General features: G+C 40.5%; 1 protein-coding gene across 2 annotated transcripts in view; it reads right to left on the bottom strand.

Annotated features, from left to right (window-relative positions):
- Window positions 1-25,821, bottom strand: part of rgs6 (regulator of G protein signaling 6) — a 54,682-nt gene that overhangs the window by 27,604 nt on the left and 1,257 nt on the right. The window contains exons 1-2 of one of the 2 annotated variants that reach the window (XM_026340792.1): window positions 24,681-24,740; window positions 23,271-23,562 (exon numbers count right to left, since the gene is read on the bottom strand). In XM_026340792.1, the coding sequence (XP_026196577.1) occupies window positions 23,271-23,492 (222 nt within the window). In that variant the 5' untranslated portion in view covers window positions 23,493-23,562; window positions 24,681-24,740. Of the gene's footprint in view, window positions 1-23,270; window positions 23,563-24,680; window positions 24,741-25,821 lie in introns of those variants that run through there. The other variant, XM_026340793.1, reaches the window with a different exon arrangement.

Below are 25,821 nucleotides of genomic sequence, written 5' to 3' on the forward strand. Positions count from 1 at the left end.
TTTGCCTGCATCCATCAAGCTGATAGCCGCAAGCTGATTATTCAACTGAGCTAATTGACTTCATCACCCTAAAAGGGTCCATTTAGTCTCAAATCTCTTTTACAGCCTTATTTGTCTTGGTGAAAAGGATTTCTAAGAATGGGATTTACAACACATTATCCAGGAATTCCCCATATATAGCAACTCAAGCGTGCCTTTTAGGAGCCCTTCTTAAAACATCCGGTGTAGAGCTGCAGCTAATGCTTGAAACCGTGTGAGACAGCAGGCATCGCAGTAATTTATGCTTAATGGTTTCATGAGAATAATTTAGAGAATTTAAGAGATAACCAGAGTGAAGGGGATTCATACACTGGAGACAATGATTATAAGAAATATTAGGCAAAAAATATTTTTTTTAATTAATGGTTAGTTGATCTTTGACCTATCCCTTTAAGCACTACAGGCAGGAATGGGGTCCCATCAATATTTGTCTTTGTCTACATTACCTGATCTTTGCACTCATACATCTTACCTCACAGAGCTTTCGTCTCCGGAGGTTTCTGTCTGCTACCTCATAGTCTAACTAAAACTCCAGAAGAAAGCATGGGATTCCTCAAGGCCATAGATCTTAGTAGGGAGAACAATTTATTTGAAAGAAAAACATTTCATTGCTGTTGTTGTCAGCTCTGTATCTACTGCCTCAACACTTTCTCAGCTCTATTTATTTTAACCAACATGGTCTAGGCTCATTAGAACCAACAGTGTATTACAGCAGGTGCAACCATTCTCAATCTGAAGTCATTAAACACTCATCTGGAGTGAAATACTGAACATCCTCCAAACTGCCGACTTAGTAAATGAATCACAGTTTAATTTTGCATTTATTTACAGCCTTTAATTTGAAGGTATGATACTTTATGAAGTAAATGACAAAGGAGCCACAGCCTTTTAGCTAACACAGAATAAAAAGCTTTATCTTTATCTTAGAAAGGGAGAAAGCAGGAAACAAATGAACCGAGCTGCAATCAATTTATTGGCGTTAGTATTCAAGATGCAACAACAACAGTACAGGTGTCCCTCAGGCCTGTGGAGAGACCCCCATATTTCAGCCTCGCACCGAGGAGTGTCATCGATTGCTGCGAGTGCCCACCGGGAGCTTCTGGCCTGCTAGATAATCAAGCAGCCAGGCATCACTCCTCCGGCCTTCTATATTCTTCTGGGGTCCAGGACAGACCTATTCATCTGGGGCCCATCTCAGAGCGATTGCCTCTTTTTCTGTCACACCCAGAAGATGAATTTACCCATTGGTCTTACCATTGTGGAGATTGTAGGGCCCCCAGCAGCCATTGCTTTTAAGCCCTCCTTGAGAGTTCTCAGGATGGAGAGCATGCAGGCGCATGGTTTGGCAAAGAATGGGTGGGAGGGGGGGACACTCTGCAGAAGAATTGGCTGAGAGAGCACTCTCCAAATGAACAAGTGAGTGGGGCCTGGGGATATGACAAGGCGTGTACATCACGGAGAGTAAGAGCTCGTCACGATGGTTCGCCATGATGAAAAGCAGCAGACGGGAGGGCATAGTACTGTCTACTTTTCAGTGACGCAGGACTGCAGAAGCACCTTAGCTCAGCTTTACCGTGGACCAGTCGAGCCCCTGGCCACTCGTAAACTAGTTATGCTGCAATTAACCAACTGTGGTGAAGCGATAATGTCGTCATTAGGCCCTACTCAAACTGCACTGCAAACCTGCCTCTGTCCCACTCAACAGAACAGTCATTACAAAAAGAGCTGGAAAATTTAGAGAGGACATGACAGAGGAGCTAAAGAATAAAATCTAATCATGTCCATAGTTACAGAGTAGAAGTTGTCTCCTGAAATCAGCACATCCAGTACACTACCTTCCTCCTTTTTCAGTGCCATCCTTTCCCACTCTATTGCTGTAGACTATCGCACGAAGCAGAAATGCTATAAAAAGTCCCTTTTAATGAAAACAGAGATTGGCTGGAATGTCAAGTGCCGCAGATGAGGCTCCACTCATTGCTGCTGAATCAGGCTTGAGCAGTCAAGGAAAGCCGTAGCATTGGAAAGTCATTTCTTTTCAGCGCAGCGTGGAGGGAGATAGCAGCATGCTATTACGAGGCACAAGGAATGCTCTGGACAGTTATTCCTCAGGGCAGCCACAGGGTTGGGGAATAACACACACACAGACTTTGAATCTTTCAGTCTCACACATACACACACACCCCCCCTTTGTTGCTATGTAAGGCACTTTGACAGGCTTAAAAATTAAGCAAAGTCATGAATGAAAATGTGTTTGTTGTGCCGGGGCCGACGTGTACGTGAAACAGGAAAAATAAACACTAAGTAAGTTACCAACCAGCAGCAGGAAGAAAAACATCTTCATCGTAGTTCCCAGGATCAGGAAGAGAATGCAATATTGATCAACTCAGCTGGTGGAGGAGAGTCGTTTCTCTCTTCCTTCCAAACTATTAATAATTTACTATTGCATGCAAAGACTTGCGCGCACTCACGTGCATCACATTTCCCTATTGCACACAGCAGGTTACGGCCTTCTCAATTTAGTTTCATTTAGATTTCTTAATCCCCCTCCTCCCCACCATCCTTTGGTTTCCATGCAGCGGCTCCATTAGTTTGTGTTGACATTCAAAAGTGTCAAAGTGATAAAGTGGAGCACACATCTAGTCACTTCTCGGGACTTTTAACAATCAATTTAATAAAAATCCTCCTATGGTAGACGCGTTGTGTGACTTCCTGTTACCAACATGCTGTGCCGTGTTGTTGGATTAATTGTAAACTCTCAGCTCGCTCAAATACTACATTTGAATCCCAGTACAATGACCAAAGTCACCGTGATTCAGCTAATGTCAAACACACAAACCTTTGTCCCTGTTAACTAGACTATAAACTACATACAGGGTTCTACACCAATATAAAATTACACTTGGCTGTTACTGTACTACAGCTTGTCTGGTTGCTGGAAGATCAAGCTAGATGATGAACTGTGACGTGTAATAAAGTACTTTACCCGGCCACTGATTGGTAGGCAAACGTTACAGCCAGTGTGGAACACGATGAAGCCTAAGACACTACAAGGCCATAAAGTGTGAAGGTGTTGTTTGTTCCTGTGGGTTAAGTACAGCACACGAAGCAGCTCCTGACAGAGCCACACAAGTAAACATACGGCGTATGAGGAATGGAAATGTACAACCACAAGCAGTGTGTGAAATCGGAGGTCCTGCGTCATCTCGTTTACTCCTGTGCGTCAGGTTGATTTTAATATTGATTAGTATATGATAGTTGATTATATGTGAACATTTCCAGCATCTAAAAAGGCTAAAATGAGAGTGACCTCCTCTAAAAACCTTTTTATTCTCTCACTTCTGCCTTAGAAACTGTATGTGTGTGCACGTGCGTGCACACCAAGTCAAACCGAGTTTTTCAGAGCCACTTTAAAATCACAGCAGCTTCAACTGACTAAGTGTGATTGCTGAATTTTCGCCTTTTTGTTTCCTTGTCAAAATCTCAACTTGCCAATTACCGCTGGCTTCTCAATGAAGAAAAAAAGAAAGCTGGGGCCACTCCATCTCCATCACAGCAGGCAGCAGCTAAATTGAGATCAAACACACCAAAGGGGAAGTGTATGCAAAATCATGGTAGGCCATTTTTTTTCAGAGCCAGGCACTGATGTCTGATTGCAGATGAGCTGTCAAAGACGTTACTGTCTAGGTTTTACCCATTTATGAAATTAAATGTGTTTATGTGTATCCATAAAAGCTCTTCTCTGTCATTGTAGATTAATTGCGTATCTGAAGGCAGTAAAACTCTAAATGATTTGCTTTTTCTGCAGCAAGACACAGCAAGTTATGAATCTGATCCATTACTGTGGTTATACTGAAACTAAAATTTTTTTGCATTTTCACTTTAATTACCCACCATTCATCTGACACCTGTTTCATCCTTCACTGGTCTTTTCACTGAGCTGACCACAGCCAGATGTCTTCGTAGCCTGAGTGATTATTGTTAATGGTCCAACTTTTCAGCTCATCCACAATCTGTCATTATTGTTTTTCTTTTGAGGTCTGATGACACTGGAAGCCATCGCTATAAAATGAAGGCTGAATCTGCTTGGAAAATACTAGTCACAATTGTAGTTTTGCTTTATATACAAACCTTGAAAAACTCCTTAATAAGTCTATTAATGCTAGAATAATTCTGTTCTGTAGAACATTTTGCATTTGTAATAGCCAACCTAGAGCCATTAACCCACAAAACAATTACATGAAATATATATTGTTTTTACTTAATACAGTGGCAAGAAAAAGTATGTGAAAACTTTGGGATTACCTGGAGTTTTGCATGAATTGGTCGTAAAATGTGCTCCGATCTTCATCTAACTCACAACAATAGAAAAACACAGTCTGCTGAAAATAATAGTACATAAACATTATATGTTTTCATGTTTTTATTGAACATAACATTCACAGTGCAGTGAACACTTTTTTGATAGCACTTTGCTTTGATGTTTTTTCTCCTTGACTTAGATTTGGTTTGCTTGCCTTGTTCCTCACTTATAAGTCGCTTTGGATAAAAGCATCTGCTAAATGACTAAATGTAAATGTAGTGCAGGGTGGAAAAAGTATGTGAACATTTGGACTTTATAACTGGTTGACCCGTCCTTGGCAGCAGCAACCTCAACCAAAAGTTTCCTGTAGTTGCAAATCAGACCTGCACAACGCTCTGGAGTAATTTAGGTAGTAGATTTGTGTTCTTCAGTGCAACCAACACGTAACTACATTACTTGTGCCTCCTCAAGCAACTTTAGCCATCGTGTCAGTGCTGTGAGATAGATCCTGTGCAGAAGGTGGACCTATGGAGGAAGAGGTTCACAGAGGGCACTGGGGCTATGCTAACACCAGAACGTGGCATTGGGTTTCAAGGAAACCAGTGGGTGGCCTGTTTTGACACTTAGGGTATCAGTACATAGAGTAAGAACCCTAATGTTTCTTCATAAAACAGTAATGTGTAATCTGCCTCTGATGGGCCCTGGAAATCAAAACCAACTTTTGTAAATGCAGTGACTCCTAATGAAAGCTATAAACGCAGAACCAGCAGTGAAGATGGAGCCTCTGTTAAACACATACCTCAGCAACACCTTACGTCCTACAAAGAACCTCTATGTAGAAAAAAGAATGAAATCTCAGACCTGCTATTTAAACATACAGCTTCTCAACATACAAACCACATTCATGCCCTGAATGTGAATTGCTTTCTGAGTCATAGAAATGAAATTAGCACTCATTTGACAGCTGTGAGGAGAAATATGATGAGAGATCCTTGAAATGCACTAGAGATCATATTTCATCATCTAGGGAGCTAATATGGTAATACCTCATTAGCAGGGTTTTGGTATTGAACGCCGACATAAAAGAAGATTGCGCCTTATTGAAATCTTTCTTGATAGCAATTCCACCAAATCTCATAAACGTATAAATAAATTAGTAAAATGCATTTCTATGCAATTAAGGCCGAGTAATTGAGATCCGTGATTCAAATATCCCTCCAAGGCAAAAATGTTTTCTCCCTCCTACACAACTGCTTTTTTTTCAGAAAGGTGGGAGCACAAGGTAGCGCAAAATGCATCAACGATGGAGCAGCTTGAGGTTAAGTGATCGAGGTCAGCGGCACTTCAGAAACATTAGCTGGAAGTGAAGGTGTAAAACCCCACAAACAATCAGCAGCTGAACGTTCTTTCAGTGAATCTTCAAGCGAATCCTGTGCATTTCTTCTTCTTTCTCTCAAACCTTCTATATTCACCTTCATTTAAAATAATCTGATGGAGACCGGTGATGGCTACTCAGTTATCAGAGTTCTCACATGCATTCATCTTGCTCCTGTTTTCATTTTTTATACTGTAATTTAAAGTGCAGGTTTACTGTGCCTCAGAATAATGTGAGTGCCTATGCAGCCTGAGAAACAGCAAAGCACATCTACACACCGATGCAGGAGTCAGGGCACCAATTATTAAACAGCTCTCTGGAGCTCTTTCAGTACCACGAGACGTACAGTAAGACTAAGTGCTTCTCCAATAGCCAGCAATTCAGGCACATTGTGTGATAATGTCAAATATTTTGGGTGACAATTTTCTACCTTTAGTGGGTAAGTTTGGTCCGAGTCTGCCTGAAGGCAACACAACACAGCACAAATCATATTGTGCATCATCAGATACTTACACTGAATCACCTAACACTACAGTAGTGTATATTCTGCCTCCTTGTCAGCACTTTGTCTCCTTTTTACGATTGTTTTATTATTTGTGCACTTCTTTTGCACTTTTCTTATACTTAGAAATGTACAAAACTGTAATAATGTCAAATCAGTTTAATAAACAAGAACTACTCTGAACTACAAGGGTAGGTCATTCAGTACACATGCTTCTCTAAATGGCAGGATCTGACAAATCACTACTCCCATCTTCTGCAGTGTAAAATCATCTGCTACCTATCCTGCACTTCACTCGACTCCCCCCGGCATGGATGCCTGACTATCTGACAAACAGCGTTTCTTCTCGACTTGAAAACAGCGTCTTCTCTGAAGCAGAGGAATGAGCATTACAAGGGAGGTGGCTTTGAAATGAGGTGGGGGTCGGCATGGGCTCGTGGTTCCCAAATGGCGTCATTAACAATGAAATACACCGTCTCATTACAATGTCTATGCAGCCTTTCTACCAGTGACCCTTGGGGCTCAGAACAGAATGGGAGGCTGCGGTTCTGCAGGGCAACGGGGAAATTGACAGTCTCATTATAGCAAAGCATTCAGGCTGTGCTTAAGAGGAAATGACAGGTCTATTTACCATCTAGTGCCAGAGGAAAAGGCTTTGAGACCATGCACATACATTCCCACGCTGTAAATTGTCATTTGAGAATTTTATTCAGTTGTTCAATTTAAGTTAAATTTAAATCTAAATATATAAGTTTTGTATTTTCAAGCTAATTTAACTTAAAACTTATAAACATCAATTGCTCTGATTTGACCTCTTAACTCATACTTTAACTTAAAATTCTGAGTTTAATTAATTAATTAGTCAACTGTGTTCTCAACCGGTTCCTCCTGCACAGGAGATGTCGACAGGTATCTAATAGGATTTCTTCTTTGCACAAGAGGTAGCGTCAACCATCATAAAAAGCTGGATGACTTCACCATTTATTCACTATTGATTCTCTCTGAGCTAATTCCCCTGATGAATTGCTGTGGCAGTCTGCGTTGCACAAACTCTGCTGTCCCACAGACTTTAAAGAGCAGCATGGGGCCACACCTGGAAAGTTTTCTCATAGTTAATTGCTTAAGGAACAGATGAAAGACAGGTCCAACACATTCTCATTCCACAGCGTCACCTAATGATGCTTTCCATTTGGTGTCTCCTCCCGGTACCCCTCGGAGTCACTCATTTATGCACCAGTTACACTCACCGATGGCCGTAATACACAAGCAGTGAAAATTAATAAATAGACGGGTGAAGGAAAAGCACATTATATAAAGTGAAATATAAAGTTGTTAACAAGAGTCAACCTAAACCCTGTGTGGGAGAAAAGTGTGTTGATTAAAGAAGATTGTTCAAGAAGAAATTTTAGTCCACAGGGGCTGTAGTTGAAGTTGAAATGCTGAAATAGGTGAAAGTGTCCTGCAGAAACGCACCGATGTGGAGAAACCATCATATTCCACAATAAAAGAAACAGATGGCAAGCTTTTACTAACCTACTGACCCTCCTCTGCAATTAATCATCTTTATGTTTCACAAAGGAGGACTTCATACCTATAAATAATTAATGATTTAAAAGTAAGATGTTATTGGGCTTTGATCCCTGCAGAATGGTACAAGTGAGACTCTCACACCATGTATGCACATATACATATATGTAATGATCTATGCAGGCTAAAATAACACTTCGGTGCTTACCACAAAGAAAACACAACCTAAGTTAGCACTGGCATGAAACTTCAAATCAATTCACTAAGGTCCACCCAGTCCTAGCCTGCAGCACTTCAGGTAGTCATCATTATAACATTATAATAAATTAAAATGCTTAAAAATGTATTTAACATGTAGAAATAATTGGAATTGGTAAGAAGGAGGAGTCTTGCTCAAAAACGTGTGAAGCGAATAAGTTTGTTCAGCTCTGGGTCACAAGAGGTTTCTGCAGTGTCTCTCCACATTTAGTGAAAGAACTTCTTCTCTTCATCAGCTACTGTCTAAAAATAATCTAATGTGGTTTTCAAGATGACCCTAAATGTTGTCAGTGTTCATATTTGTGAGGCTTTTTTATCTTCAAAGATTTTGTTCTAACTATGCAGTAAGAACACTAATGATGACCGGGGACTGTGGGTCAGATTGTGTTCAGATTACATCACAGTCCCAAACTGTTTCAGCGTTTATGAAAACACGTTTTTGCCAAACTAGTCGCAAAATAAAAGTAGAGCTGAGATGATACTAGATTTAAATGTGAGCTTTAATCATAACAACTTCACATAACCTGCAGTGATTTGAAGTGCTGCTTGTGCTGAGGCCATGATCAGCAGCACCTTTAGATCTGGTACCAAACCTCATGGTGACCTTGACTTATGGGACTGATGCATCATCCACAATGCTGTTATCATTTTCACTGCTGCATCTTCCTCGAGTGCCGCCATCGGCTCTGTTTTGAGACCAGATCCCGCTCACAAGAAAGAGTTCTGAGCCAGGAATGATTACGCCCTGGTGTAGTATATCCTCTCCCTTACACTGCCAGTGTAGAACATCCCTAAGGTCTTTTACACAGGGTCGCTGGCAGAACAGCTACATCTTCATCTGCTACTGTACAGACACAATGTAGACGCTACCTTTAGTATTTCTCACTGTTCATAGAAACTGTAAAAACATTAAACTGTAATTATGAGCACGAGAGCTGCTTATCAGAGCATTTATGCACATCAGCCTCCCACTGTAGGAGTAACAGAAAGAAAGATATCAGGATGGTTGTTCTGTTCTTTCCCTTATACAGACAGAAGTCCATTAAATTTTCATATATAAACCTCCAGAGTGTCACAGACAACTGAAAATCACCTGTGATGTATGAAAAGTAGTTTCATCTTCTAGAGACAGCCACAAATGCACCTTGAACCTGTATTTTGATGATTGATATGGATCACTTACTTCCAGTGAGCTCTGTCTTTCAGCAGACTGTAATCATCTGCATCCCTGCACCACCTCAACACCCTGTCAAATATTGACACCGACTACCAAAGGCCAAACTTATGGATCAATGCCTCTCAGTGGGTGAAGTGAGGAGACTCTTCGGTTCCTAATAAGCCTCTAAAAGGCTAAAAGGTGTTATTACTATGTTAATAAATCCTCCTTCAGTCATTGTTACCCAACTGCATATTGAATTATTATGTGCATGGTTGTTGTTCAGATTTGTCTCCAGCGGCAGGAACAATGTACAGATTAGGAGGAGGTTTTTGGACCAAAGCAGCAAATTATCAGATTTGCTACAGAGCTACAGCAATTTGCCTGAAGGCTCAAAGAGAAAGGCGATAAAGGAAGGATTCCCCAGGAGCAGAATTAAGGAAATTGTAGACACCCCTGTGAGTGTATGATTTGTAGAGGAAAGGGAGTGATCGAGCTGCGAGAGAGAAAAAAGGGAGGAAGCCGATTGAAATGGAAAAAGAGTGATACATAAAGAAAGGCAGGGTTCATATAATTGAAGGAGCGTTGTGTCCTAATAGATCAGCCTGATGAGCTGATAGAGCAGGAAACGTCTTCACTGATGGATGGCTTGATGTCTATATCTTAATGGGCTCTATTGATAGAGAAGCCTGAGAGGCAGGACCTATAAAATCTATACTTATCTGGCAGGTGTAAACACCTCCTCAATCTTCTCTTTTTAAAATTGGGGTAGCTCGTGTCCATCTCTCCTGACAGATTTATCTGCACCGCAGGTTTTTTATTCATCGTTCCTTTCAGGGGTTTGTTTTGCTGCTGAGCTACAACTCTAAGGCTCATTCTTTACTTTAAAACTTCCCATCACATCATGTGGCTACGTGCTGACTCACCCATCACACCACCACCCTGCTGATCATTTTATATTACTGCTGCCGTTAATGTATGTTGCTGTAAACTCTCTCCACCACCGCCGCAAACGTTTCCCGTAATGAGAGCTAGAGCAGGATATTACAGAATGAAATCATGATTTTTTTTATTTTTTTAATATCAAATATCATCTCCAAAGAGCAGGGAAGCTCTATTTTCTAATCTTGCTGCCAAATAGTTAACAGCACATCAAAATGTTGACAGTATGCAGCAGGAAGACAAATATAATTGAATACTCTTCCATTTAGGCCGATTTAAGTGACAATGAGATTCAAGCTGTGTTCACATTTGTGTGTGTACACGGTGGATTTTATTAGTTCGCATCCATCACACGCAACATCCTACAAGCTTTTTCTATTTTGTCAAATAAAAAACTTACTTTGAATTTTGTTGTATTAAAAATTGGTCAATTTGTTTAAATACAAACCCTGAAATGTTTTGAACTTGATTTTAAAATCAGTAACATGACAAACGTGCAGACAAATTGCTTTGTTTGCGCAGTTGTCTTCCAGCGTTTTGACCATTTAGGGCAGAAGCATTTCACCAGCTGCCATTTTGGCCCCTGACTTCAAGAAAGGGTGCAAAAACACCTACAGCAGTACTGTATGAGAGTGTTGTAGGTAAATTTTTAAGCATGTTAAGCTGTTAATTTTACATGTTAAAGTGTCTTTGTGCTAAAGTTTTAATTGTAACCTAAAAAAATGTTAATGATATACCATTCATATTCTGAAAGAAGCCGATTTCTGTGCCGTCACATCACTGCACTAATAAAATAAGAGTTACACTTAACTGTGGAGGCACAATCACATGTGACAGCGTGGAACATCGCTGTGACAAATGGACTGATGAGATAATCACTGATGTAGAGACAGTGGACTGCTTATTTAATATAATGTTTCACACAACAAAATGCATTTGACTTTAAAGCGTTAATGTGCATTTTGTCAGGTGAAGGATTGAAAAATAAATGTTTTTTCATTTTCCTGTTCCTTGGTGTCAGGCATAGCACCTTAGGTACATGTTCAGCACCCAATTTCACCACTACCGCTCCAGCTAGAAGGTCAGCATCACAATTCAGCTGAGGGGAGCAAAGTAAAATGAAAGCCATTAAACATATTATAATCTTGTGTCGCTGAGCGAGAGAGGGGTCTGACAATGTGTTGGTCTACCAACGGTGCATAGGAGAGCAGCAAAGAGCAAAACTAATTCAGTAGAGACAGTTCAGCATGTATAAAATAAAGTGCACCACAGGAATGCATGCAAACAGTTTGCAATGGCCTCATCAGGCCATTAGAGTGCTTTGATTGGAGCTGTAATCTTTAACTTCAGGCTTAATCCATGTTCTTCTCAGATGGCAATATGTGTTCTATAAATCTTCTGGGGATAACTAATCCCAGTGCTGTAAAGAGTTCACCCAACAAGCAAGTCTCAGTCAGTGACTGGCAAGAGAAGACATCACTAGCTCAGTTTCTATCCAAATTAAACACTAACTTTGTACCAAATTGAGAGAATTTAAATTAAATTCTATCCACTGGCAGGAGTTAGTTTGTAGATAAACCGCTTCAGGTATTACTTTTCCAGTGTGGTAACCACTGCAGCTGAGGAACTTAACAACAGACGTGTGTGCAGTCATTTTGAGTTACTTTGCTCCCTGTAGTTAATACGGGGGTAACGGGCTTTAGTGACAGAAGCAGGAGCTCCCAACAATAATGTACTATTAATAGTTATTGACTGTTTTACCACAACTGCGCAGCTCCTCGTTTAGTTTATATCACATAAACCTCCTCCTTCATATTTGATTCGTAGCCAAGAGTCACCTCAAATGCACAGGGGTCCTTTCTTTTCATGCTGCTGTAAAAGACCTTCTCTGCATTGCACTGTATTAAGTTAATTGTAATATAAAAGAGTAATCCCTTCATCTCTTTACAGGTCTTCTCACTCACATTTACTCTGTGTTTTGCTGCTGCTGCGCCTCTTTAACCTGCTTTGATTCTGCTCTGTTCTTATGCACAGTGGGGGGCCTTTCTTTCTAAACAGATTCCCTTTTGGGGAGTCAGTTGTTTTAGGAGGATAATCTGCCCATAACAAGCATCCATAATAGTAGAATCATGGCTTTAGACCATTTGATCATTGACTTTATCAGGCTACATCTGACTATGAAATGGCCCAGGCACCCATGAGTATCTAGCGTCTTCATCTCTATCGGTCAAACTTGAGATGAGGCTACGGAGTTGCTTTAACCCCAATAACTCCACGTGCACCATGCTGCCGAGCTTCCCCTGGCTCTGTTCCCAGTGGAGCTGAGACACAGTCTGCCCTAGTTCTTACTTTACAGAAATATTATCCTCCGTCTGACAACTGACAGTTTTAGCTGAATAAATGACTTTTAATAACATCAATCTAAACAGAAATGTGAATCTATGAAGCTTATTTTCTGTAAACTCATTCTAGTGGCAAATGATGTAACACTCAATGTATATGTAGGTCAATGGTCTTTAAAACTTGTATTTTTGCCTATTTTTTCTGCCTTTTGTGAGGACGGGGGTACTAAAAATGTCAGGCGTCCATGATTTGTGGATGTAATAAAATGCAGCATGTGGCCCCTGTGATGCTAAATGAAGAGTAACACTGCAGGAATCTGATCTGCTCTTGAGAGATCAATATAGTTCTCTGGCGATTGTTGTTCATGCCACTTTAAGCTTTGATTAATGCTTGAGGTAATCCAGTGCCGCGTCAATAAAGATCCAAATGAAATAAACGAAGAGGGAAGGAAACAGACGAGTGTGCGGCTGTCTGGACACTTGCATAAAAACAAAAACAGCAGAGAAGCAAGCAAGAACTCATCTTGAATAAAAGTGAAGAAAAGAAACCGATGCAGCTAAAGATGCGTTGGAACGGGCAGAACGACAGACAGAGCAGGATGAGAAGAGACACTAATGGAAAAACAATGTGCAGCCCACTTATCATGCATCGGTAAAGAGTGGGTAGTCTTTTCTTTCCGTTTTATTTCTTGTGTGTTCGGATGTGGAAGTCTGGGTTTTATGTGTCCACACAAATTCCCTAATGGACCCAAGGCTGCACGGGGAGCGTGCCTGACAAAAGTTCACATTCATTAATCATAACCTGCCACTTGGTCCATGACATCCCAGAGCTCCCTCAGATACTCGAGTAAAGCCTCCATGTGTCTCATCCACTTCATGCAACACACAAGTACAAGTGAACCCGAACAACAGCAGCTTCCACACTGAACCTTTCTCTGTACAGTTGGTGGCATATTTAATTTAATATTTTCGTACCTCTGTAGTCGGGACCATCCCATCAGCTGGAGGACGATAAGAGGGACTGCTCTGAATGGACTGTGCTGCCTCATTATTTTGGCTCTGGCCGTTCCCAATGAACAAAACAGGTGTCAGCACACTGGGCTGAGGCAGCTCGACAGTGCATTAGCACAATAATGGCTGCAGGTGTATTTATTCACAGTTGGCCTTGACCTTCTATCTAAATATTAACACCTTTCTGAATATATTCACTTCCCCGCTGCAGAAGTCTGGCATTTTCTTTCTCTCACTTCCTTTCTCTTCATTATTGACTCTGAATAAGTGTGTGTGTGTGTGTGTGTGTGTGTGTGTGTGTGTGTGTGTGTGTGTGTGTGTGTGTGTGTGTGTGTGTGTGTGTGTGTGTGTGTGTGTGTTTAAGCTCAAATGTTATTTGTGTAGTTGTAGCCCTTTGATGTGCAGTCCTTTGTAATTTCTGCCAAAATTTGACAAGCGAGAGGCTGTTGCGCTACGTCTCATTACAGCCCAGAAAACGCCTGCATCATTGTTTTCCCAACAAAACAATATGTTAATCCCTATTACACCATGAATATCTGTGAGATTAATTAGGGATTAAACAATTTGCTCTCGGGAGAAGACCACTGTGTGAACAACAAAGAACTGTGGTGCTACAAAACCCAGACAAACAACAAACTGCATGCTTATCGAGTGTTGTCGCACAGCCTCATTATTTGCTGTGAGTCACCATCTGCATCATGAATCTCTCACATACAGTGCACACAATCAGGCTTTACGACACCTACATAGAAGAGGATGTAAAAAGTGTGATCAATGGATGTTGAATCCTGAAACACTACGCTGTATTTTAAATGTGTGTTTATGCAACATATGCATACATTTACGTGCAAGATGTATTGTTTTTATGCCTTTGACCAGAGATGATTGTAAGTGTTGCATTCCTGTGATGCTGTGTGACTAATCTCCTGCTACAAAACAAATGTGTACTGAGATAACAATAAATTAAAACCTCTGTAAATACAGCATAAAAACAGGTTGAAATGTGACATTAAATGCAAATTGTAAGTGTCACATAATTCCATTAGAGTAAAATATGACATTAAAAGTAAGTCCCACATTCAAAGTGCATTGATGCATAATAAGAATTTACTACTATAAGAGCTGGATGACGTAGTTTTAACTTCTCTGGAGTCAGAATTGTTGACCGAATTTGTACATACAGTACAAGTAAAATGAATCTCACACAGTAACAAGAACCATAACATGGAGGATTCATATGGAGCCACATAAGCAAGAACAAAGCTGGACAAAGATCACTCAACATATGGCAGAATGTACAAAGAGATAGGTGGGAAAGGTGCATTACTTATAAATGATGGTAGCTTAGTGAAATACTTTATATACAAACTGCAGCATTGACATGTGCAGATGTGGAAGTACAATATATGCAGTGTGTACTGTTGAAGTATTGATAAAATTAGTAGTTTCTGCACAGTTTCGATCCAATACTAGATGAACATACTGTGATAAAAGCACCAGTGTTGCATTAATGTTGCACAGTTATTGCACAGAGATTCTGATAATCCATGACTGTTTAAGCATTCAGTACCAGTCCGTGTCTTCGTAAATCTGCAGGGCCCCATAAAAAGCAGCACCACACCCCAGCCCTGACCCGTCATATAACATATGTGATGTACAGCAAAGCCAACGATTTCACAGACACAATTACAGCACAGCCACTGACCTAAAGAGCTGTAGGTGTTAACTCTGTTCAGCTACGCTGGCTGTTATGGTGCCATAAATACTAAAAAGATGTCATGCTAAGTTGCCATCCTACTGATCTTAACAGTTATCTCAACAGAATCCTCTGTATGTGAAGTATGAAATATGTCTATTACCCAAAACACCAATGAGTCTGTGCACAGAAAGATAAATATTAAACAACCTGTTATTGGATACTGTTAACCTAAATCATCTAAGAGAATAAAACTGAAGTGCTTCCAAACCCACCACACACACACACACACACACACACTCATGCACGAATGCCTGCAAACTCCCAAATGTATCTGCAGATTGGTTGCAGTCACTTTCACATTCATATGAACCTGTGAAAACCCAAAGCGTTGACGGAGAAGCAAGGTCGAGTGGGTTCTTCTGACACCTGCTGTCCGACACAACCAGAGCATGACAAATACACTGATGCCTCAATAGACCCCTGGCTCTCTAGGCTCTCTGCTGTCAGATAGGAGTAAACAAGTGAATGGGCTTACGAGGGACCGGTTCACATCAGACTCATTCAAGTGCACCTGGTTGCAAAGTTGTTCATGTTTCTTTTCTGGCTCCGGCGCTTTGATGTTTGGACATAAACTGACACACGGCAGCTATCAGCTGCTTGCTTTTGCCTCAGGAACCAATGAGTGTAATGTGAAGATTAATAAGCCATTACCTGTGCAATATCCTCTTATCAATAAGCAACAAAGGATCAGTTCACTTTAACCCTGATTTTTAGCAGGAATTAATCATAAAACCTCTAATTTACTTTCCTTTCTGGTAAAACATGACAAAAATTCAAATATAAACTCAGTTACTTAGTCAAAACAAAAGCCCCACATTGAATCGGTGCAGCTGTGAGGGTACACTGAGGAAGATTAATTTGGATTAGAATGAAATGATACAGGAACTCAGTGGGGACTCAGGATGTCATCACTTATGCAGGCTCAGGGAATACTCCCTCCTAGGAAAGGACTGCTGCCAGGACCAAAGTCTGGAGTAAATACTGTCCAGACTCATGCAACGATCTGATTCATTACTTGTAATGAACTAAGTCGGGGTTCACTTAATAAAACATGATCTAACGTGATTTTTTGAATGAAATGCAGAATCCTTGCACAGATACATGAAAAAAGTTTAATTAAATGTTTAATTACATCATCTGTGACGAATTAATCTCAATTACTCTCACATAGTAATAGTACAGACTATGTCTGTAGTGGTATAATATTCATGCAGTAATAACCAATTTCCAGCACAAACTAGCAAAACAAGCTGTCAGCCCACATGACAGAGGGGCTGGAACGCTGCAGTACTCCCAGCAACTGTACACCCCACAGTTATTCTAACATAAACCGTTTTGACATCTACCTATACATATGTTGTTTGTGCCAATAAATTAAATAATCTCCCACATCACTGTGCAGAGGAAACTGTGTCCTGCTTTAATTGACTGTAGCCTACATGGTTATATTTAGTTTTGGAGGTTCATTAGTAAATGTTTTCTCTCCCTCATCGCTGCTCTCCACACCTCCCTGGTGCTGAAATCCTCCGTTTGCACTACTTTTCATTTTCTTATTCTCAACACAACACAATCTGACAGTTTAACCACTAAAACTAGGACAACAAGCAGTCTCTAATATCTTAAATGTACCTTTATATTTCCAGAATACATTCTCACAAAACACCAGGATTCACTGAAAATCAGTACAAAAGAAACGTGTGATAAGAGCGATCATCTTGTCATCTTAAAATCTGCAATTTAAACTTCCCCAATTAGCCTCTCCCCATCACCTTGATTTGATTAGCCTGCTGCTCTCTACCTGCTCTGTTGTGATGAGCTCTCCTCAGATATCTGCAGGCGGCTGCACCATGATTAGATGTGCTTAGTCATTCACTAAGTGACAAGCAGCACACACAGACTTACACACAAGCACAGAGTACTGGAAAAAACACACACACACATACACACACACAGTGTTTTTCATAAACTAATGCAAAAGCTCACAAATGACACTGAGGTCTAAATGTGGAAAGAGGTATATAGTACATCAATACAAGAACATCAACACACACACTCCTCAGATAGCAGATTTAACGACCTACTGTACACGTGAATGTTAAAGGAAACACCTTTAATTTTTTTTCCTGTCGCTTCTACTCATTAACCCAAAAACTACCTGCAAATGAGAAACAATCTTTTTACCAAGGTAAAGGGAAACATCTTGCCCCTTTCGCAGCAGGTAATAATGGAAACCATGTACAAGGTGGAAAATCTGTCCAGCTGTTTCCTGCTAAAATGAATCTCGCTCCACAGTACCTGTGCTCGGATACTGATGTCACCAGAGTTCGGCAGAAAGCTGTGTCGTGTTTTAAACGAGCCATGATTCATGGTCTTACTCCTAATGAAGATCTTTGCCGTGTCTAATTGCCTAATAAATATGCACTGGGTGGAGTGACTACACATAACTGGAATTTTAGCATTTATGAAGGGGTTTAAAAGCACAAAGACATAAAAAGTCACCTGGAACATGGAACATTCAATTGTACTGATTTGATTTTATTGCTACACAGACGCAAATATCCTCACTACAATTACGCTGCTATTCTTTCTATTAATTCATTAATCTATGAAAACCATTCGTAATTGATTGTCTTTCTATTAAAACACAAGTTTCTTTGCTCAAATATTTGTGTATAAATCCATTTATGCATTTTGCCTTTTGTGTGTAAGTCACCGTGCAGACTTAAGGGGGTGGAGCAGCTCTCATGAAAAACACATACCATCTGAAAAACTGGGTTTTGGTGCATCAAGAGCCCTTTTTTTCCTCACAGCTACTTTGAAATGCTCTGGACATGCTCGGCCATTTGAGACATGAAAACTAATAAAAAAATACATAAGCAAGCATACTGCTTCAGCTGGTGTGAAAAACAGAGAGGAGCTTCTCGTCTAGTCAAGTAAATATCCATGTGTTCTGTAGTTTTAAGATGAAATAAGACAAGAATCTGATATTATTTTACATTTAACTTATATAACATCTCATCACACCATTTCTACTACACTAATTATCACAAAACCCTACCATAGTTTCCAGTAGAAGACCTAAAGACTTTGTTCCTCGTTTCTAGAAACATCCTCCATTAGGTTTTCGAGCTCCTCTGTAGACTCTACTGTTCGTTCCACTTCAGTATTTAAGTGTCACCAACCACTGGTGGGTTTGTGATGTCTGTGCTGCTGGAGACACATGTATAAATATGCTCAAGGAAATGTATTGTCTGGATTTTATGACATTTTCACACTTCATAAATGCATATTTTGTGTTTTGTATACATAAAATCCCTGAAGTGTAGATGGTGAAAGCCAAATGGCAGGGTGGCAGCAGTCCCAACCAACAGATATTATATTTATATAGCAATTTGATGTATTGCAAATTTCATTATTCAGCATATTAGCTGTGGATCTAGCATTTCTCCACATTGTAATGACAGAGACTGGACGTGTTAACGGACATGCTCTTGTTAAATCGCAGGGTCACAATTTAAACTTTGTTTTTCATGTAACTAAACTGTATTAGAGAATAGTAAGTAAACTAGTCAACTAAACAGTAAACAGTAAACTGATGAACAAGACTTATCCGATTATCCCTGTCCCAAACCAACGACCACATCACTGAATGGACTAATGCCCGGCGGGTGGGAAAATGAAATCCAAATCACTTTCAACTCTCAACAATGACCTTTTCTTGCTTAGAAACTTATATATATATATATATAAAAAGAGAGCAACAAATTTGTATTCTCTAAAGAAGGTCCCTCCTGCAGATCATACAACAACCGTCTCTTTATGGTTTTTGCATCTCCGAGCCGTCTTCACGTGCACGTTCCAGCATGGGAACAGGTATCTGTATAAACAACGTGTTAAGTAAACAGCTTTTCAGTTCAGCAGCTGCTATTGTCAGACTGGTGATCAGAGAAGAATAAAAAAAAAAACAAACAAAAAAAAAAAAAGGTGCAATATGTTGAATACACGCACGGCTGGACAAACACACACACAGATGCACACACCCTTGAATGCCAGCATGAGCAAATACTCTGCATCCCTTTCTTTATCTCTGTTGTACACACACACACACACACACACACACAGGTTTTGAGCAGATAGCTTGTTGAAAAGGTGAGTCAACACCCGCCACTCTTCTCAACATCAGTAGATCTCCTCTCCTTAACGTCGTCTTTTGTCTGCGTGTATGGACACATCTTAATTACATTGTGTAGACAGATTGTAGTTCGATACAACTGCTGTGAGGACATTTGGTTCAGTCCTGAAAATGTCAAAGCTTTTGGTTTAAGGGTTAAGATTTGTGGTCAATAGAATATTTAGTCAAATACACACAAACAGTGCAATAACACAGATTTGAGGACAATGCAAAAGAATAAGAAAGAAAAGAATATATCACTGTGTAACAGAACACAGCAGACATAAGTCGCTGAATTGAATTAAAGGAAAGATGAAAAAGACATAAAATCATGCACCATCCGTCTCGCAGAGGAATGCGTCCCTGTAGGCGAGAACGCCACCTCTTATCTGAATTACTCTTCAGACCCTGAGTCAGCATCAGCTCACACGTGTTGCTTTCACTTAAACGTCCAACCAGTAAAAGTTGGGACGTGAAATGAGCCATTCTTCCTCATTAAACTCAAGTATCGAGGACTTCAATACTTTGAATCCCAGAGCTTTATAAATGAGGAATCGTGAGCGTCTTCCTTTTGTTTCCTGCGATTCATTGTCATTCGTCCATGTTGTTGTTCCTCTGCTTGATGCAGACGTCTTATCCAGACAGTTCTCAGTGGGCTGCTGCAGCTTGATTGTATTGGAACAATCTGCTGGTCATCGCAACACATCACCAGACAGATGCGCTCACACACACACACACACGTGTTCATTAAACATTGGATACAGCCTGTACTGGCATGCATATTAAACCTATGTAATACCTTCAATTTATATCTAATGTCTTGCCACCGTTGGCACGGAGCTAATTAAGACAAGCACAGCTGTAACTCAATAACAGTGGTAAACTCCCCAGTGACATTAATATGTACAAGAAATCCAAGCAACAGTTACTTTATGAAAGACCGTTAACACTAACTTATCAAAAACATTAGTTTAAAGTCTCTGGCAACTTGAGTTGAATCCACACTGCGTATATTGGCTGAAACAGCATAAACAATGACTGTAGATGTTAGGCATAAATAGCAGCTCTTCACATCTCTCTCTCTCCTTCTACATTTGAAATACATATTTGCTGAAAAGTGGGAAGAAAAGCCACAGCCGACATGGCTGACCGTTTATTTTGACAGGAATGGGTTTCTTTCCTCCTCCAAGTGAGCCTGACAATGGATTATTGATGCTGAGATGCTACAGTACGTAAGACACCTTGACACCTTTAGCGTTACTGTTGAAAATACATCACATTTACAGCTACACTGAGATCTCAGGATGTGTAATCTGCTTCACATCCACTTCAGGGATTCCTACATTCTTCTACACTTTCTTATGCTTATCCCCGTTTCTATCTCCACATTGCTCTGTACATATCTCTACCTAGTTTTCTCTTCTACCTCTCTTTAAACCCCCTCTCCAAGCTGCATCATAAACTCATTTATCAAAGCCGACAGCAGCTGTTGGCATCTTGCAATTCCTGCTGCACCTCCAACCTCTTTAAACAGACACAGATTTTCAAAGCTTGCTCTACTGTAGATATTGACACAGTCTACAGCGAGTTCAACACTTGTATATATTTTAGTGCCAGTGTCAATATATTCAAATGAGCCTTTACTCCACAAAATCTATATTTCCTGTTTATTGTGGAAATGCCAGTGACTCCTCTCTGTGTCAAATGCTCTGAATCTTTTAACAAAGGTTGGTTCAGATCCTAGAAATCTGGTCTTGACAACGTTGTCTTCTTCAGTTTCTTTGCACTAAACCCACAGAACGAAATGCATTGGTTTGTATCAAGGTGTTTCTGTGGTTCCCAAATGAGAACTGAACCTTTTCTGTGCTGGTTGAAATCCACTTTACAGTCTCTCATTCTTTGTATGCTTTTCTACAGACTCACATTTCCTTCATGTTTAGAGGCTGTAAACACTTGAGCAAATGAAGCTCTGTAAATCTACTGATGCTCAGTATCAAATTTCCAAATAGAGTCTGTGTGTGTTTGTCTGCAAGCGGACACAAATCCCTGATGGGGTTATTGTGAGTTAGAAAAATGAGGTCATTCATACCAGTACTTGTTTCTTTAAATGCCTGAGAGTTAGGATGTGGGTATAGTTTAAAGGTTACAGTTAGGTTTAGGTGTTTGACATGTCACAGTTACTGTATTATACTTTTAAAAAGCTGATATTTGGAGGAATGAATGAAAAAGCTATGTGATAAACAGCAGGTGAATGTGTTTGTTTGTCTTTGTTGCTCCCAACAGATTTTTTTTTCCAAATCGCTCTGTTCAGAAAAAACAAATTAACAGTATGAATATCAATTGGTGAGATCTGGAACATGGCTTTCCTCTAATGCAAACCAAATAATCCTAACTAAATATTGTTGGTTTTAATTATTTCCGTGCTAGCTGTGTCTGGCACATTGATGGCCATTTCCTCACTATGCCTTCTTCTCTGCATGTTGACGTCAGGAACAGGAACAGGAACAGGAACAAGGAGGCTGCAGCACAGAATTCACAGAAACTTCAGACAGACATCCAGTCTGTTCTGATGAACTCCATTTAAACCATCTTAACGAGTGAATACACATGATTTCCGCAGCCACTGCAGGTGTAGCTTAACACTCTACAGTACTAACACCACTGGCAATAGAAAAGTTTTCATGGCAATAGAAAGTCATTCCAGTTCCCACTGCTGGTGGGTGTGGTCTCCTCACAGGAATTAATTGTTCCTTGAAGCAATAATTGTAGTGTTAGAGGCTTAAGCAGCAAAAAGTCAATCCAAAGTCTAATGCAATTATTTGAATCAAGCTTTTCCAGACACCTTTGACAAAGTTTTAAGCTCCTCAGAAAACACACTGAGGAACCAGAGGGTCGCACAGTTGCCCAGCCGAAGCTAAAAGTTCACAGAGAAACTAAAACTAAAACTAAAACTGTGACTTACTGTAAGACACAAGAACAAATCCCAGAAGGATTCACCACCTCAGGCTGCTCCCTCTTTATTTCCCTCACAAGCAGCGCTGTTGTCGCTGCCACTGTTTTGCATTTTCTCACCAGTGGGAATTTCTGAGTCTGACTTTCAATAAATTCACCTCAACATCACATGTTGAAATACATTGTGCATGTACAGAGGAAGATGTTTGACATTCTCCCAAATGTTTCTTTAACTTATGCCACTATCATTCAGTGTATTCTCATCCATTCATCCTTGCAGAATGTTTGTTTTTGCAGTAAATGATTAAATGTGTGTGCTCACTGCCTGATTATAAGAAAGAGTGAGTCCATATTTTGTCCTCCACATACTGTGTGCAAGAAAATCCCCACGTTCCTCTCTGGCACCATGCAAACCCAATCTCTCCATCACAGTTCATTCAAGAACAAACACTGCAGGGGGATGATGTGTATATTCTCATGTCCCTGCATTCATTCTCAGGCCCGGGTCATTTCAGCGGACTGCCTTTGGAGGACATTCATTTCACGCCCTCATCTTTTATTCCTGTAAGACAAACAGTATATTCTCTTTTCCCTTTCACAATCAAAGGTCAGGGTCTGCCACAGAACAGCAGACAGTAACCCAGGACCTGCAGTTATTTCTGTGTAGGCTCTTTAAACACCAATTCACCTCTGTCTTATTAATAAGGTAATTAAAAATTCATTTACACTGGTTAAAAACTCTGGTCCTGAAGGGCCATCCTTACTGATACTAATGGTTAATGAGCAATATGAGGCCGGAGGTAGCACAGGTAGTGGCTTGCATGCCTTTACTCAAATTACTGTAGTAATACGTTTACATTAGCCGACCGAGATGGAAACTCGACGCTCACAAGCACCACAAGCTCACAAACTTAATAATTCATTGTTCGTTCCTACCTTCCTGTAGACAATCATGTTGGGGGAATCATCATCTGTGTCCACGCTGCTCATGGACCTCGAGGACAGCAGAGGTCGAGCCGGAGCCGTCTGGGCGCTCTCCTTCGGTTCATCAGAGCCCTCGTCAGCCTCCGTCTCCTCCACAGTGTTCAGCTGCTGAGGCGGCTGCTGCTGCTGCTCCTTCTCCTCCTCCTCCGGGTGCTGCTGTGCTGCCTCAGCCATTAGTACAGTCTCTCTTACTATGTCAGACTTGTATGTCCTCCCTTGCTCCTTCTTCAATATGTTGAAGGCGCTGTAGGGAAAGAGTAAAAGATGAATTAGACATTACAACTCAGTGCTGGGCTCCAGTGTGCTATCTTTATCTTTGTTCTCGTCTTTTGTCAGCAGGCAGCATCTTTCTTTCACTCACTCATCTGTAGAGTTATATTTCCTGTCATAAGGCAGCACATGAACCTGCCAGTGAACAGGGTAGTTTGTGTGTGGAGTTTTTAATGCTCTCCCAATGTCAGTGTGTTTTTCTTCTGGGTGCTCGACTCTCATCCTACCATCTTAAGAAATGTGGGAGGTTAGGTTGGGTAACTGGCGAGGTGGGAATCTGTGTGTGTCACTGTGATAGACTGGTCCAAGGTGTGTGGCGCCTCGGGCCCAGTGTGAGCTGGAATAGGCTCGAGCCCATCTTATGGTTGGATGAATGAAGACATCCTGACTACTTTTTTTAAATGCATTACAATTACAGTACTTTAAAGGAGTATCTGCAAAAATAAGCGAATGCACACAGCAAACATTAATCTTGATGTAGATCAGAGAAACAAAAAAGATAATTACATAAGAAACTTCCATTTGACTGCAAAACAACCATTTACACAAACACCCATAAACAAACACTATATGTCACTATACTGTCTGTGCAGACCCAGGCACGCACACTCTCTCCACATCCCATAACTCCAGGCTGCCGGCTATTTCTGATGGTCTGATAGCTAAATATTGACGTCTGAGAACAGATGAGCTGAGACGAGGTGAGAAGCGAGAGCAGAGGAGGAGAGGACGATCAACAAGAGAGGAGGAGAACAAACAAACACTGGATGAAAAAATGAGCTGAAAACACGTCGTTCCAATTGTGTGTCTGTTCCTCCAGCTCTTTTCTCTTATGTATTTTTGTTTCACAGTGAACTAGTTAATACAGCACAGCTTCTTACATCATAACCATAACACTGATCAGTGCATTTTACTTTTAATTTAATGGGAACCCTGAGAAAAACCCCAGTTTTCCTTGCATTTCTCCCAAATTTGATTGCAAACTATACTTTTTGTAGATGGAGTTAAAGGTTTTGTGGTAGATGTGGTAAATAAAAAACATAAAAGCCTACAGGTTTGTTGAAAAGTGAAGAGAAGGTTAAACATACTCACAACGAAAAGTAGTCGACTGTGGAGAAAAGAAGACTCCATGTTTATGTCCAACACTTCAATCAGGCAAATGTTTGACAAAATGAAAGCCAAAGCTTTTAAATCGAGCTCACATGTGCCATCTACTGCAAGTGCACATGGGAAATGTAGTTGATTTAGATTGATTTAATGCAGCCATCAAATCCTAAGACATAGAAAAGCCACAGGTGTTGGAGTGTAGGTGGGAGTGTTTGTGTTTTCACAGGCATTTCAATCTTGTGCGATAACATACAGTACAAACACACTGTGCATGAGTGACGCCAGGAGAGTTTCACACATGGAGAACATGTCTGTAAATCCAACCGGGACAGGAAATGAAAGCATTTCTGAATCGATGGCTCTCAACCCGCTGTGTTCAGGTGTTACGGTTGCTCGGTTGGTTTTCCAAACCTCCAGCTCACACTGAATAGAAACGCCTGATTTGTTTCGCTCACGTCTTACAATCAGCTTCATTTGAACCATTCTGAACCTTTAATATAACTCTCTGGTGTTTAAAGAGAACATTTTTATTGAAATTTTAATGTTACTGTGATTTAAATATTAATATTAATGTATTTGCTCCTTCGTTTGTTTGTCCAGTGCTCATACTAATGTGAACCTGAAGGTTTTTAATTAAAGATAAACTACAGTACATAGCACATACACTGCTACTCTGGACCCTTTCTATTCATTTTTAATGCCAAAAAGCACCAACTGGCTCAAACCATCCGGTGATGCCTTCATCATTGTACAGGTCAGTGATTGTAAACAGGTGAGAAGTGTCAGGTGCACATAAGTAGAACAAATCAAATATTGTCATAGAAACTGAACAAACAGAGCGGATCACCAGGAAACACACACTAACGAAGGTATTAGTTTAAACAGCTGTGCTTCTTACTCTGCTGCATTACAACAGAATAAAGATACAGAATTATAGATCCTCCCAGAATTCTGGACAAGCATCAAACTTATTTGCATGAATGTCTTTATTTATTTATGGCAGCACCGTCTTTCTTCACATCACACGCTGCGATGACAGGAAGTAGAAGCAGACTAAAGCTTTTGGTGTTTTCTAAAGTCCCTGCTCTAGTTTTCCCTCTGGCCTCTTCGCCACACATCCTCCACG

Source organism: Anabas testudineus, chromosome 24, assembly GCF_900324465.2.
Source record: "Anabas testudineus chromosome 24, fAnaTes1.2, whole genome shotgun sequence".
NCBI classification, from domain to species: domain Eukaryota; kingdom Metazoa; phylum Chordata; class Actinopteri; order Anabantiformes; family Anabantidae; genus Anabas; species Anabas testudineus.